The sequence below is a fragment of the Excalfactoria chinensis genome, chromosome 19, assembly GCF_039878825.1.
Source record: "Excalfactoria chinensis isolate bCotChi1 chromosome 19, bCotChi1.hap2, whole genome shotgun sequence".
Taxonomy (NCBI): domain Eukaryota; kingdom Metazoa; phylum Chordata; class Aves; order Galliformes; family Phasianidae; genus Excalfactoria; species Excalfactoria chinensis.
Genome location: NC_092843.1, coordinates 3,499,580 through 3,513,492, shown reverse-complemented (window position 1 = coordinate 3,513,492; position 13,913 = coordinate 3,499,580). Strand labels below are relative to the sequence as shown.

Here is a 13,913-nt window from a genome sequence, read left to right as displayed (position 1 = left end):
CAGCATCCCTGCACCACTCAATAGATCCTTCAGCGGGGAAATAGAAAGCTGTTCCCACAGCAGGCCAGCAACCGGGCTGCAACTGATGGAGAAGCACCGGGAAGAGCTGAGGTAACACTGCAGCACCTCGGGGCTGTGCAGGGCTGTGAGGGCTCCATTTGGCCGGGCACGGAGCAGAGCCTCGGGCCCACAGGAACACCACGCAGTGCTATGAGGGCTGACCTGGAGAGGCACTGTGCTCCCGGAGGGCGCCTTCTGGAGCAGCTCAGAGCTCAGACCGGCACACAGCACTCCTGAAGTGCCCGCTTGGTGCAGCCAGGGGTAGGGCGGCCCGTCAGACCCTCGCGATCACGGCGCGGTGAGGGCGGCTCCGGCGGCCACGCGTGTCACCTCAGCAGCGCCAGGCGCGGGAAGCGGCTCGTGCCGGAGCACGTGGCACTGCCAGAGGCGGGAAACGGCGCGAGGCAGCAGCACGTGCAGCGATTGGGCGGGGCTGACACGAGGGGGCGGGGCTAACGTGGGGGGGGGGCGGGGCCTGCCGCTCCGGGATGGGGCACAACGCCCACTGCGTCGCTCCGCGCACAGCGCATGCTCGAGCGGCACTTCCGGGTTGCCGGAAAGGGGCGGGTCGCGGTGCTGTGCGCATGCGCCGTATTCTACGGTGGCCTGGAGGCGGCGGCGGGTGAGGCCTAAAGCGGGGGGCGGCGGGGTGTGCGGGTGAGGGGTAAAGGCGGAGTGGAATAGCGGGGCTTGTGGGTGGCGTCGTTATGATGGCGGAGTCGTTGTGTGTCCCAGCTGTCGGGTAGGCCCGCTCAGCGTTGCTCTCTCTCTTACAGCGGCCCGTCCCGGGCTGGATGCCCGCGGGCAGCGCGGCGCTCGGTCGGGCCGTTCGGGCGCTGTGTCTCGGCTGCCCCGCGGCGCTGCTCTCCTGGCCGAGGCTCCGCTCGTGCTGCGCCGCCCCGCCCGGCTCGCGGTGCCGGCTGCCGCTGAGCGGGGCTGCCCGCTGTCTGAGCCCGAAGCCGGGCGGAGGTGCTGCGCGTGTCCTCGTCCCTCTGCCCGCACACACGTGGCCGTGCCGGGCCAGCACGGCGGCGGGGGACATGGCCGAGCAGAGGTACTGCGTGGATTACGCCAAGCGAGGCACGGCCGGCTGCAAGAAGTGCAAGGAGAAGATCGTGAAGGGGATGGTGCGCATCGGGAAGATCGTTCCCAACCCTTTCACGGAGTCTGGTGGGGACATGAAGGAGTGGTACCACGTGAAGTGCATGTTTGAGAAGCTGGAGAAGGCTCGGGCCAGCACCAAGAAAATTGAAGACATCACGGATTTGGAAGGGTGGGAAGAGCTGCAGGATGGGGAGAAAGAACTCATCACCAACCTCATCTCAGGTGAGATGGCGGGTGGGAGCTGGGCTGCTGCTGCACCGCTCATTTCTGGTTATGCCACCAATCACCACACAGCCACGGTCACTTTGCAGCTGCAGAATCATAGAATGGTTTGGGAGGGACCCCTTGGCTCCAGCCCCGTGCTGTGGGCTGCCCAGAACTCTTAACTTTCGCTGTATGAGAAATGTCCCTCCATCCCCAGTTTGAGAACTTGTTTGTTGCGGTGTATCTTACATACGTTCAGGGTTGCTGGAGATTATATCTGGCTACTGGTTTGAACCCTTGACTTGCTGCTTTACAGAAGCTACGTCCAAAGCTGCGAGTACACCGAAGAAAAAAGCAACAGTTCAGGCTAAGCTCACTGCCACGGGACAAATAACCAGTCCCCAGAAAGATCCACTGGCTAATGTCAATCCAAAGAAGTTCTCTGGCTTCACAGGTAAGTCTTATAATGATTCTGGGAAATCCTCCTCTTCCAATAGCAGCAAACTGTTGGTTTTTCAAGTTCATTTTTTTTCCTCTGTAGAAGATGGTTTAGTTTTAACTATTTTACTTCATCTGGTTTGGTGAGATTGTGTAGTTATGTTGGAGAGTAACATCCATGATTACCTAATAGAGGTGTTCTCGTCTTCAAAGTCTGCCTGTACTGTACTTATTAAAAGAACAACCTGTTGGCTTTCATTCAGCCAAGCCCAAGAATTCTGAAGAGGTGTCTGCAAACTCCTCCCACAACTCCAGCCTGTCTGCAAAGAACTGTGATCCGAAGCACAAAGACTGTTTGCTGCGAGAGTTCAGGAAGCTCTGTGCTATGGTTGCTGACAAGCCTAGTTACAATGTGAAAACACAGATCATCCAGGACTTCCTGAAGAAGGGAAGTGGAGGAGGTACGATTCCTGCTTTGCCTTTTCTGCATGTGAAAGCCCTCTCAAAATTAAACTTCCGTGTTATTATGTCAAAAGCAAGGGAGAATTAAAGGCAGATTGCTTTTCAGGCTGCGAGGAGTGATGATTTCTGAACTGATGTTGATAATGTCTGCAAAGTGAACTGCTGTCTAAAGAACAAATGCAGATTAGAATGTCTTGGCCCAGAACTGCCTTGGATGTTTGTAGATCCACCTAAATTAGCACCAGAATCAGATGTGGAGAGGAAATTGTGGATCCCCTGAAAAATGTCCCTTGACACAAAGCAGAGCAGTACAGTGGAACGAGGAAGACACAGCTGTGTTGGGTTTTTTTCCTCAGTCATGCTAATGAGTACAAATAACCCGAGTCTGTAATGAAAATAAATTGTGACAGTTTCTAATGGCGTGTGCTTTTTTTTCCAGATGGTTTTCATGGCGACGTCTACCTGACTATTAAGCTACTCTTACCAGGCATCATTAAAATTGTTTACAACTTGAATGATAAGCAGATTGTAAAGCTGTTCAGTAGGATTTTTAACTGCAGCCAAGAAGAAATGGTCCGGGACCTGGAACAGGTGAGTACAGAAAGCATCTATCTTAATTTCTCTGTGCGCAGGAGTTGGTAGCTGACTGTGCATGTGTCCAACTCCGTAGCAAGACAAAGAAAATGGGTGAATTCTTTCACCTTTGTTGTCTTGATATATACATTGATATAAATACAGCCTTCTATCGACACCACTGGACAGAGATTCTTGGATTTACAAGTGGATTAATCCTGGGGAAATATGGGGCCTGGGATGCTGCAGCAGTAATAAATAAATTACAGCAGTCAGGTGATAGCGGTACTTCTGCATGCATTTTTGCAAGTGAAGTGGCTGAGCAGATGTACTCTGTGTCATGGCAGCTTTATTCTGATGTTTGGCTGCAGTTCCTTCATGCAATTGCAGCATTGTTTCTGTGCTGTCCTATGCTTGCTGGAATCATGTTGAATCTCTAGCAGTAGCTTTCCCATTTGCTCTGACCAACACCCTTGTTTTCTTCTTGGAGACAGGGAGATGTTTCTGAGACAATTCGCCTCTTCTTTGAGCAGAGCAAGTCTTGTCCTCCAGCAGCCAAAAGCCTCCTGACCATCCAAGAGGTGGATGAGTTTCTCATCCAGCTATCTAAGCTTACTAAGGAAGATGACCAGCAAAGTGTGCTGCAAGATATCACTCGCAGGTAAGGGATTAAAGAGCCTCTGAAGGCTGACCATAAAATTAGGAGTGGTTATCTACATTTCACAAGCTGGAACAGATGGAAAAGTAATCACAAGCTACAGCGACTGAACTTTATATCTGTAAGCTGCTGTCAGTGGTTTGATTGGCTCCCGTTCAAGTCAGGGGGGATCATCCTTGTCTGCTAATATACTGTTGTATCTGTGCTAAACAAATGGTTTGCAAAACTGTCCTACTGAGCTTTAAATTAGGTTGTTGCTCCAGGTAAGCTGAGAAAAGCCTTCAAACCATGTAGGCATGCTGAAGAGTCTTTGCGTGCCTTAGCTTGTCCTAAAAACTCACTCCAGTTGGCTTCCTTAACTGAAATTTGGAGGACATCTGTACAGAGAGATGAAATTAGTATTGGCATTCAAATATAAAGATGATCAAAAGCCTTTTGAATATCCTTTTTTTTGCTTTTGGGTTATCACTAATAAAACATTCATTTGAGTTGGAACCCTGCAGAATGGAAGAGCTGTTTTTGCAGAGGCCTTGACAAGTTTCCTTTTTTCAGCTGGAAAATAGTACAGATAAGTGTCTACCATCTCTGAATCTTCTTTCACACTTCAGATGTACAGGAAACGACCTGAAGTGCATCATCAGGCTAATTAAGCATGACTTGAAAATGAACGCTGGCGCAAAGCATGTGTAAGTCTCACCTTTCATTACGAGGTAAAAGCAGAAGTGAGCATTAGCCTCATAAGCCTGAAGCAGCAGAGATGAGACTGATAACATTTTCCTGCTGCTCTCGATTTGCTCAAGGTTGGATGCTTTGGATCCGAATGCTTACGAGGCATTCAAAGCGTCACGCAACCTCCAGGATGTGGTGGAGCGAGTCCTGAAGAACCAGCAGGATGCTGAGAAGACTCCAGGTGTGAAGCGAACGCTCAGCGTGCAGGCCTCTCTGATGACCCCAGTTCAGCCTATGCTGGTAATGCTGGCCTCCCCTGCAGGGATAACCTATAGCAGAGGAAGAAAAGGAGTTGTCTTTTGTTTGAATGAATCAGAGCTCGATATTCTACTTTTGAGCTCAGCACACACCTACAAAAGGTGCAATATTGACACCTCTGAGTGCATGGAGGAGATAAAAGCTGAGCAGCTGTAGTGTTCTGAGCACATGCAGGCAAATTAAGAGAAGCAAAACTTGGACTGGGTATCACACTCTGGACAGTGGGATGTAAGAGAGGATTGATGGTTGATGTGTTTGATTAAGTTAAAGTAGCTCTATTTAAAAACTGCATCATCTGAATTTCTTTTGCTCTTTTCTCTCCACCTTTCTAAGGCTGAAGCCTGCAAGTCAATAGAATATGCCATGAAGAAGTGCCCCAATGGCATGTATGCAGAGATTAAATACGATGGTGAGAGGGTGCAGGTCCATAAAAATGGAGATCACTTCAGCTACTTCAGCCGGAGCCTCAAACCCGTCCTTCCTCACAAAGTAAGCACCTGCAGATTGTCTGTTCTTGTATCCTATAAACATGAGTGGATTTCACAGGTTCCTCTGGGCAGGGAGGACACCTCCTGTTGTCTGCTTTTTTTTGCTTAATTCCTATAAGTATTCAAATCTAGAAAAGCAACGCTTAGTAGAACTATAATCAGTTTGTTTTGGTGTCTTTTAAGACCTTGAAGCTACAGTGTTAACCTACCTGCTCTCAAGTCCTCTTTATATGTTGCAGTTGGCTTGGCTTGATGCCGGTTGAGTGACTTTGTTATATTTGTTCAAGTCTCTTTTTCTATTTATAGATGATGTTAAGTTCTGTGCTGCAGTAGAAAATATGCACACGCATCTCTCAGACGCTTCTGGAGAGAGCATCTGCACTGGAGTGAGTCCATCTCTTCAGTCAGACCCCTTTCTGTGTTTTATTCCCTCAAGGTAGCTCACTTTAAGGACTATATTCCCCAGGCTTTCCCTGGCGGGCACAGTATGATCCTGGATTCAGAAGTTCTTCTAATTGATAATAAAACTGGCAAACCGCTTCCTTTTGGATCTCTTGGTGTACATAAGGTAAAATATATATATTTAAAAAAAGAAGTTCTTTGTGGCCAGAGGCTGTTATTCTGCTGACTTAAACACACTGGCATGCGCTCAGTTATCACAGAATAATGTAAGAGAGCTGGTAAGTGTTTAAAAAAGGAAAAGCCTTGGAAGAATTTGCAGTTCTGTCATTGCTTATAGCTGCCTATAGAAATGCATAGTAGATCAGGAGACCAGAATGATGCTGACATGGATGTAATCCACGAGTGTTGTGCTTTGACACATTTGTTCTAAGAATATTTAAGTCTTACAGAAGCAGCATGTTTTCTTTGTGTGTTGTTTTAAAACTCCCTGCTGCTGCTTGCTGCGAGATTTCAACTCCTCTTGATTGCTTTGCAGAAAGCTGCTTTCCAAGATGCCAACGTCTGCTTGTTTGTGTTTGACTGCATCTATTTCAATGACATCAGCCTGATGGACAGGTATGTGTGGCACGGTGTGAGAGCAGCCTGCCAAGCTGCTGAGCTTACTGGATTGCACTACCTCTGCAGAGGGAGCAGCTCACTTTGTCTGCTAGGCTTGGCTATTTACTCCTGTAAGATTAAGAGAGAGTAGGGGAATCTTTGCTGGTGCTCCATCCTGCTCTGCTGTTCCAAAATATCAGAGTAAATGCATTTCAACTGAACTCAGTGGGTTTCAGTGCTCCACTCATGTCTCTGAAGCTAAATATTCTTATCATAGATTTGTTTTATAGCTTCTTCCTGGAAGAGCATTAAAAGAATTTACTATCTGCTCTGAAACTGTAGGATAAGTCATTAACTGTTTAAATACTTTCTGAAAGGTCACGTGTTTGCTGCTCCACATTGAGATTGCTTTGTGTCCTTAGTATTCTGTGCTCTGTCCTAGGCCTCTGCGTGAGCGTCGTAAATTTCTACATGACAACATGGTTGAAATCCCCAACCGGATCCTGTTCTCAGAGATGAAGCACGTCACAGTGAGTTGACCACATCTGCTGTTTGATATAACATTGCACTGTAAGCACTTCCGTGGTCCTTTACTATGTGGCCCTTTGTATAATGAAGGCTGCTGATCTGGCAATTCTTGTCAAAACAGGCTTTGTTTCTGGTCTGCGTGCAGAACTTCTTGGGCTAATGTCTCATCTCGGCTACAGCTGCTTTAGTACGTTTTTAATGTGCATATCCTTTTTCTTAATAATTTCATAGATGTTGCAATTTTGTTAGGAGCTGCTAAAGCCTGTTATAGTTTCCTCTACTGTGCTGCATAGAGAAGACTAAACTATGACTGAAGGGAGCAGAGCTTTCAGTCTCCAGACTGGCCACTCCAATTGCATCTCAGCTCTTTACATTTGTAGCACAGATAAGTTCTGAGTGCTAAAAGCTGCGTTTAGACAGCAATAAGCCCAATTTTCCCTTTGATCATTAGGCACAAGCCTTATGTCCCGTCATCTTCCCCCACTACTACTGATACCTGGAGCTCCTTGGTTTTGGTGGAGAATGCTCAGACATTTGGAGCATGGAAAGCATCCTGGGAAGAAAACAGCGTAGGTCCCAGTGCAGTTGGACAGAGAAGTAAACACGTACTGCTGGCTGAGATGATCTCATCTTGTGCATACGGTACATGCTCAGGACACAAAATCAACGTGATTCCTTCCTTTCTGAGGAGGCTTTTGTTCTTGCTTGGTTTTGTTGTGTTTCTAAATGGCCAGCTGTTCTAAGCTTCTAAGACATATTTCCACTGTAAGTGACAGGATGCTCAGCAAAGAGAACAGGTGTGGAGCTTTCTTTGGAAAACTATGAAATAAATTACCTGTTCATCTCTGCAGTTGCCTCACTTCTAGTGCAACACTGCTCCAAGTGGAAAGTGTGAACACTACAGCCATTTGACAGTCGAGCTTAGCACAATGCCTTTCCTTTTCAGAAAGCTTCAGATCTAGCAGATATGATCACCCGAGTTATCCGGGAGGGACTGGAAGGACTGGTGCTGAAAGATATAAAGGTACGTTTTGCATCTCATCTTTATTGGTGGATGCTGAGATTTAGGGGGAAAAACAGACCTCTCTCTACTTAATACTGAACTACTTAATCTGAATTTAACTTCAGCCCTATTCTGCTTTAAGAGGTTTTTGATGGTGCCTGGAGGGGATGTACCTGACTTTACCTGACTCTCAGCTACTGTTGTTTTTCTCTGGGATTTTAGTATTGTTCTTCTCTTGCCTATTTTCTGCCATCTGGACAGAGCTTCGCTTCCGTGAGCCTCATGATACGTCTTTGCACCATCAGTTCAATTTGTATGCACCTGTAGTGTGACACAGTCCAGCAGGCAGATCACTGAGCTGGTAACCAGAACTGTGTTTTAACCATAGCTCTGCTGCTTCTCCCTGCTGTGGTTCTCTGCTTTGCTTTGTGCTGTCACCTCTTGGAGGTCTGTGTGCAGAGCAGTCTTGAAACACCTTTAGATTCTTGTAGATGCTGACATCCAATCCAGGTTATTTCCTATACATCTGAGCACTGCAGGGCTCTGGTATTCATAAAGCAAGGGCTGTCTGAGGAAATGGCTGCCTACAAAGTCATCTCCTTTCTCACTGGGAGGTTTTTACTTTGTTTTGCACAGGGTAATTATGAACCAGGAAAGCGGCACTGGCTGAAAGTGAAAAAGGATTACCTAAATGAGGGTGCAATGGCTGACACAGCAGACTTGGTGGTGCTGGGAGCTTTCTATGGGAAAGGCAGTAAAGGTAAGTCTCTGGTGTTAACTTAAGTCAGATTGGTTGGTTCAGGAAAATCCTAAGCTTTTTCCTCTTCCAGGTTTTCTGTAGCATTTGTTTTCCTGCTGTAATAAGAGTGGCTCTCATAGTGACTGTCTGCTGCAGCCCATCACATCCGAGGCCACTGCAGGCTGCCTGGCTTCACTGTGGTGTGGCTGGCACAGAAAAAAACATTAAGTCTTGGGTTGGCCTTTCATTGAGCAACAAGGCTTTCTGTTCAGCTTTGTGTATGAACTGATGCTGAGAAACCATCTCAAACTGGTGGCCTTAAATCTCCCACAGATGATGGGTTTGGGTTCATTACTTTGATTTTTGAAATGCTGTAGGTTGTCCTGTAGAAGATATGAACTGCTGTGCTCTCCCCTCCCCAAGGTGGGATGATGTCCATCTTCCTCATGGGCTGCTATGATCCCAAGAGCGAGAAGTGGTGCACTGTGACCAAGTGTGCTGGTGGCCACGACGATGCCACCTTGGCCCGTCTGCAAACAGAGCTGGACATGGTGAAGATCAGCAAGGTGAGATGGGCTATGGCAGGGAGGCAGAGGAATGGTCAGCATAGGACTTGGTAAAAGCATCTTCCTGCTGAGCTGCGTGTTGGTTAAATGCAGAATTCAAGAGCTCTGTCGGGAGCAAAGAGTGGCTCAATTTGAGTTAAATCAGGTGAATTCTCCATAAACCTGTATGTGAGAACTGAGGGGTAGGTGTGGCCATCTCCTAACGATGAGCCACTGCTTGAGATTTGTACTTAAAACACTGAGCAGGAATTATGGCACCATCTGGCTCCTGCTGAGGCAGTTTTAGTGGGAGAACTCTTTCTTGGCATGTTGCAATTGGTGAAGACAGCCACTGGATGGGGCTGTAGTGAGAAATGGTAGTCGGGATGGGGTCTTGCTGCTAGAAGTGCTGAGCTTCGTGAGACTTGCATCCAAGTGCAAAATCTGGTTTTTCAAGACCTAGCATACAAACAGCTGAACGTTAATATTAAACTTGAGATCCTGAAGGCCATTGGCATCCAGGTTATAGAATCTTAATGTGTGATTTCATATGAATTACAATTGGAGGGACATAGTGGTGTTCTGTATGGCATGACAACGGGTAGCAGCTGTGTTGCAGGTGATCCTGAGTGACTCTAGAGGAGAAATTGCTGCAGATCAGTGCACTGCAGGTTTCAGCAAGTTTAATCCATACAAAGGCAATTAAATACATATTTGCCAGTCTACTACGCCATTATCTTTCAGCAGCCTCCTTTGTAGGATTCGATTCCTGTATGATCACAGGTGTTATCTTGGTTTTGTGCTCTTAATAGGATCCCAGTAAAATCCCGAGCTGGCTGAAAATTAACAAAATCTACTACCCAGACTTCATTGTCCCAGATCCAAAGGTAAGTGCTGTCATGAAATGTTTTCCAGCCCCAATACAGCAACCTACTTCTTATATAATTGTACACATTATCCCTGTTACGAAATTAGTATCCGTGCTTGGGAGAGGAATTTAGGCATGAGTTTTTATCTCTGAATCTTGCAGGTGCGTTTCAGGTTAAGAGCTTCATGAGGCGATCATTCCTGCAGCGCCTCTAGGAAATGTTTTTGTACATTAAATCCCTCCCAGAAGTGAACTTACTGAAAAGAAGCAGTTAGAGAACAGTTAAGTCAGTTGAAGCGCAGTTGTAACCCAGAAGTTGCTACTGTTACACTGAATTTACCAGTGTGCTTTGTGCCATTTATGTGTGATGGGACACAAGGAAATTGGCAATATGTATTAATGGGAGATTCGATTCACTGGAATATAAAATAAATAGAAGCTTTCCTAATTAAGGTGACCAGGAGGCATATACATGGAACTCTGTGCTGGGAGCAGGAGCAAGATGTTGTTGTAGAAGTAGAGGAACTCAGATGCATTAAGGTTAGTTCATGAGAGTACACAAGAATGTGACATAGCTTCCTTCCTCACTGCTGTGTTTAGAAAGCCCCGGTGTGGGAGATTACAGGGGCTGAGTTCTCCAAAGCTGAAGCCCACACTGCAGATGGGATCTCCATTCGCTTCCCTCGTTGCACTCGCATTCGAGATGACAAGGACTGGAAGGCAGCCACCAACCTCCCGCAGCTGAAGGTGAGTTATAACATGGCTTGCTTCTCTGCAGCGTGCTTGCAAATAAGTTCTGACAGCAGCCTCTATTTAAAAGACAAATTCTGATAGGGTATGTACTGAGGACATTTGCTGACTAGCACCTCCAGTGGCATGTTTTGTTCTGTTTATTCTAGGCTCAAGTTGTTTTCTGGACTATTTTGATGTGAATCTTATTTTTTTTTCCATGGTTCTCTTTCTCCTTGAGTCTTGAGAGCTGTTGTGTTGTTTGCTTCCGGGAAGGTTTTAGCTGGCAGCTAGTTCTATCAGCTCTTGTAACTGCCTTCATGGTGAGCAATTTCCTTCCTGAAAGAGCTGACCTTAATTCTCTTAAATGTTTATGGTCATTCGGTTTCTCATTAATTGCTGAGATTGCAGGAGGCATCTGGGAAGTGACTAAGGGTAGCCTGGCCTGGTTCCATGGTGCAGGGGCCAAATGGCAGTCTGCCCAGCTCCCAGGGCTGCACTGCCCCATGCAGCTTCTACGCCTCCTTCAGTGATAGAAACCAATTGGCCTGGTGCCACCCCAAGCAGTAAGTCAGCTGCCCATGTGCTCTGCTCTCAGTCTAGTCGTTGTCATTTGGGCTGTCTTCGCACTGCCTACAGGGACACTGACAGCAGATGTAAATGCTTGTCATGCCATCAAAGAAAGGAGTGATTCAGTCCCTTTGCAGCAATCTTTCTGGCTCACTGTGCAGGTAGGGGGGAGAGAGGTAAAATACTCTCAGGCAGAATGTTGGATGTTGGCCATTTTTCAGTGCAGAGAGCCAGACTCTGCAGAGTTAGTCTGACTTGCTTACTGGTAGATGATGTTAAAGTGTGGCTTCCCTTAATGTCGAGCAGCTGGGTAGAAAGCAGAGAGCTTGAACACAGCTGACAGAAAAGTGGTGACTAAGAGGTGCAGGAAGAAAAAAAATGTAAGAGCAAATGTTTCATGGGGTGGGGATAGAAAGTGAGAGAAGAACATGCATTACTGCTTATGTCCTCTTATGAGAGGTTTCACTGTGGTTAAAGGGAATGCTTTGTTTCTGCTGGGACAGGAGCTGTACCAACTCTCCAAAGAAAAGGCTGATTTCAGTGTTGTTGCTGGGGAGGAGGAGGAGTCCACAGCTGGCAGCAGTGGAGAGAATGAGGGAAATTCCAGGTCTTCCACACCACACAAGATGACTAAAACTCCTCCTAAGTCCCCTGCAAAAGCCATGAAACCAGAAGGTAAGGCCCCTCCCCATGAGGGGAACGTCAGGATCTGTTCTTCACCTTCTGTGCGCTGCTTTTATAAACACGTTTTAGTTAATGGGCAGAGCTGCTTTCAACCCTTGGTTTGGTTTGTGTTGGTGTCTCAGTTATAGACACTACCAAAATTAAGTATGATGTAATCTCTCTGGGACTTGCAGTTCCTTTTTATCTTTAATCACAGTCCTTAACAGAATGTGTAAGACTGGTCTGAGCAGCAAACCTGCTGCTCCTGTTCCTGCAGCTACATGCCCCTCAGTTAGATACTTTTGGCCATGAACCAGCATTTAATTTTATTTGGCTTAAGTTCCTGCGTACAGTGCAAGGCACCTGGAGGGGATTTCCAGGTAGTAGACTGCAAAGCCATGCGCTGCAGAGTAACTTGTAGCAAAGTTCTGAGCAATCCCAGAAAGACAGAAAGATGGTGTGGTGACAGCAAGGAGGAAGGCTGAGCTATGGAGTCAGCTGGAGAGAAGGAAGGGCAGGAAGATGCCCTGAGCCATTAGTGGTAGAAAGCAGCATCTTACCAGTTATGTTCTAATGCACAGATCTTCCAGAACAGATTGGGAAAGCCTTTTAGCTTTCCATATCCTTGCTTTTCTTTGCCTGCTTCTAATATACAGGTAGTCTGTAGACAGGAGCACAGTGAGACACATCTTTGTTTTTAGGCACCAAAGCAGTCGCTGAATCCCCTCAAAAGGCAGAGGAGAAACGAGGAGAGAAGCGAAAAGCATCTGAGATAGAAGACAATGGAAAGAAGGTATGGACAGTTGGGCAGCAACCACTCAGGTGGGAGTAAGTGGAGGCATTTCAATACTGCCTTCCATTAGGAAGCATTCAAAACTTTTCCACAGCAGCATCCCAAATTAAAAGGAAATCTAAGGGTGGAGATAGTGATAATGAGACTCTTGTAGAGAAAGCAGATTTCTGCAGTGTTTTTTTTTCCCCCATACCAGCAGAGTTGACATTACTCCGTTTGTCATTCTCAAGGCTCTCTATCCAACAACCAACAACGTCCTGCTCTTCAGTGGCAATGCATTGTGACTGCTGAGTGGCTGCTTATAGAAAAGAGCTGTACAGGAATTGTCCTTTCTAGCTCACTGTGCAGCAAAGCGTAGGAGTGTATTAAGAATTGCTGAGCTATAATTTACTGATAAGCTTGGAGTAGCTGTTTGCTACTTGATGTGAACAGCAAGTCCACTCCCAGGGCAATTATAGTCTCCCACTTCAACTAAGAAACATCAGCTTGTAAAGGCAAAGGCATTAAAACCCCATTCACCTGACCACATCAGCATCATCACTAAAGGCAGCACCTGCAAGGGCTACTGATGGGGTAATAATTCCCTTAGCCAGGGGTCACTGCTCTATTGTAGTGCCTGCCTTTCAACTCTTCAGTGGGATGCAAGTATAATCTTAAGTTATACTATGTGTAAAATACCCTTTTTAACCAACCTTTGCTTCTCTTTCACACTACACAGATACTGCTGGACATATTCACTGGTGTGAAGCTCTACTTGTCACCCTCTGTAAAGGACTTCAACAAAATCCGGCGCTACTTCATAGCATACGATGGTGATCTCGTGTCAGAATACGATGCAGCCTCAGCAACACACATTATTGGGGACGTTGATGAGAATCCTGGTGCTAAGCGGGTGTCTCCCAAATGGATCTGGGAATGCATCCGGAAACGGAGACTGGTGGCCCTGTGTTAGCAGGCAGGGCAGCTGAGTGCTCTTAACACTGCTACACTTCAGGAACTCCCCAAGGGGAACAGTTGAGAAGTAGGTAGGTGGAAGAAAAGGGTGAGATTCCTCTGTGGGGATGTGGATAGAGATATGGTGCCCAAGTCCATCAGAGGTAGTTAGGATGATCCATAGCAGCTATATGGAATGAATTAAAATAGCTCTCTGAAGGGTGTCACTGCTGTCTCTGTTTCTCTGCCCATAGTGTAGACCAACACCCTTATCCAGGTGCTGGTTTCATCTCAGTGGGTTTTTAAAGTTTGGGTATTTTTTATAAATAAATAAATAAACTGAAGCAGTTTCTCCTTTTGCTGTCAGGAGCTTCTTTTCCAAAGGTTATTTTCTGTCTGTCCCTCTTTCCACAAAGTTTAGGTAGTACTGCTAAAAGGTCAGTGTTTTTTTCCCCTTTCACAAGACTGTCCTCGTATCTCACAATATTTAAGCACTTAACTTTTCCTGGTTAAAGTAGCTGTAGACTCCCTGCTTTCTCCTGCTGGCAATAGAGTCAGAAAACAAGGTT

At 46.5% G+C, this 13,913-nt stretch overlaps 1 protein-coding gene across 2 annotated transcripts; it reads left to right on the top strand.

Annotated features, from left to right (window-relative positions):
* Positions 1 to 621: 621 nt before the first annotated feature.
* Positions 622 to 13,712, top strand: LIG3 (DNA ligase 3). Of its 2 annotated transcripts, XM_072353407.1 has the most exons (20): positions 622 to 682; positions 837 to 1,386; positions 1,685 to 1,822; positions 2,070 to 2,267; positions 2,708 to 2,859; positions 3,336 to 3,502; positions 4,108 to 4,185; positions 4,300 to 4,468; positions 4,820 to 4,975; positions 5,411 to 5,542; positions 5,912 to 5,991; positions 6,416 to 6,503; positions 7,448 to 7,525; positions 8,141 to 8,264; positions 8,667 to 8,809; positions 9,601 to 9,675; positions 10,257 to 10,403; positions 11,459 to 11,630; positions 12,320 to 12,411; positions 13,130 to 13,712. In XM_072353407.1, the coding sequence occupies exons 2-20, from the start codon at positions 855 to 857 to the stop codon at positions 13,361 to 13,363; spliced, it is 2,955 nt and encodes a 984-aa protein (XP_072209508.1). In that variant the 5' UTR covers positions 622 to 682; positions 837 to 854; the 3' UTR covers positions 13,364 to 13,712. The 2 variants fall into 2 exon arrangements, with proteins under 2 accessions (XP_072209508.1, XP_072209509.1); XM_072353408.1 differs by lacking the exons at positions 622 to 682; positions 13,130 to 13,712 and adding an exon at positions 12,642 to 12,710 and having other exon boundaries at positions 749 to 1,386.
* The last annotated feature ends 201 nt before the right edge of the window (positions 13,713 to 13,913 follow it).

Excerpts from the sequence above, each read along its gene's own strand:
- LIG3 (XM_072353407.1), top strand. The coding sequence starts at position 855 with ATGCCCGCGGGCAGCGCGGCGCTCGGTCGGGCCGTTCGGGCGCTGTGT. Across the intron at positions 4,469-4,819 it reads CCCCAGTTCAGCCTATGCTG|GCTGAAGCCTGCAAGTCAAT; the intron begins GTAATGCTGGCC and ends CACCTTTCTAAG. Across the intron at positions 7,526-8,140 it reads TGGTGCTGAAAGATATAAAG|GGTAATTATGAACCAGGAAA; the intron begins GTACGTTTTGCA and ends TGTTTTGCACAG.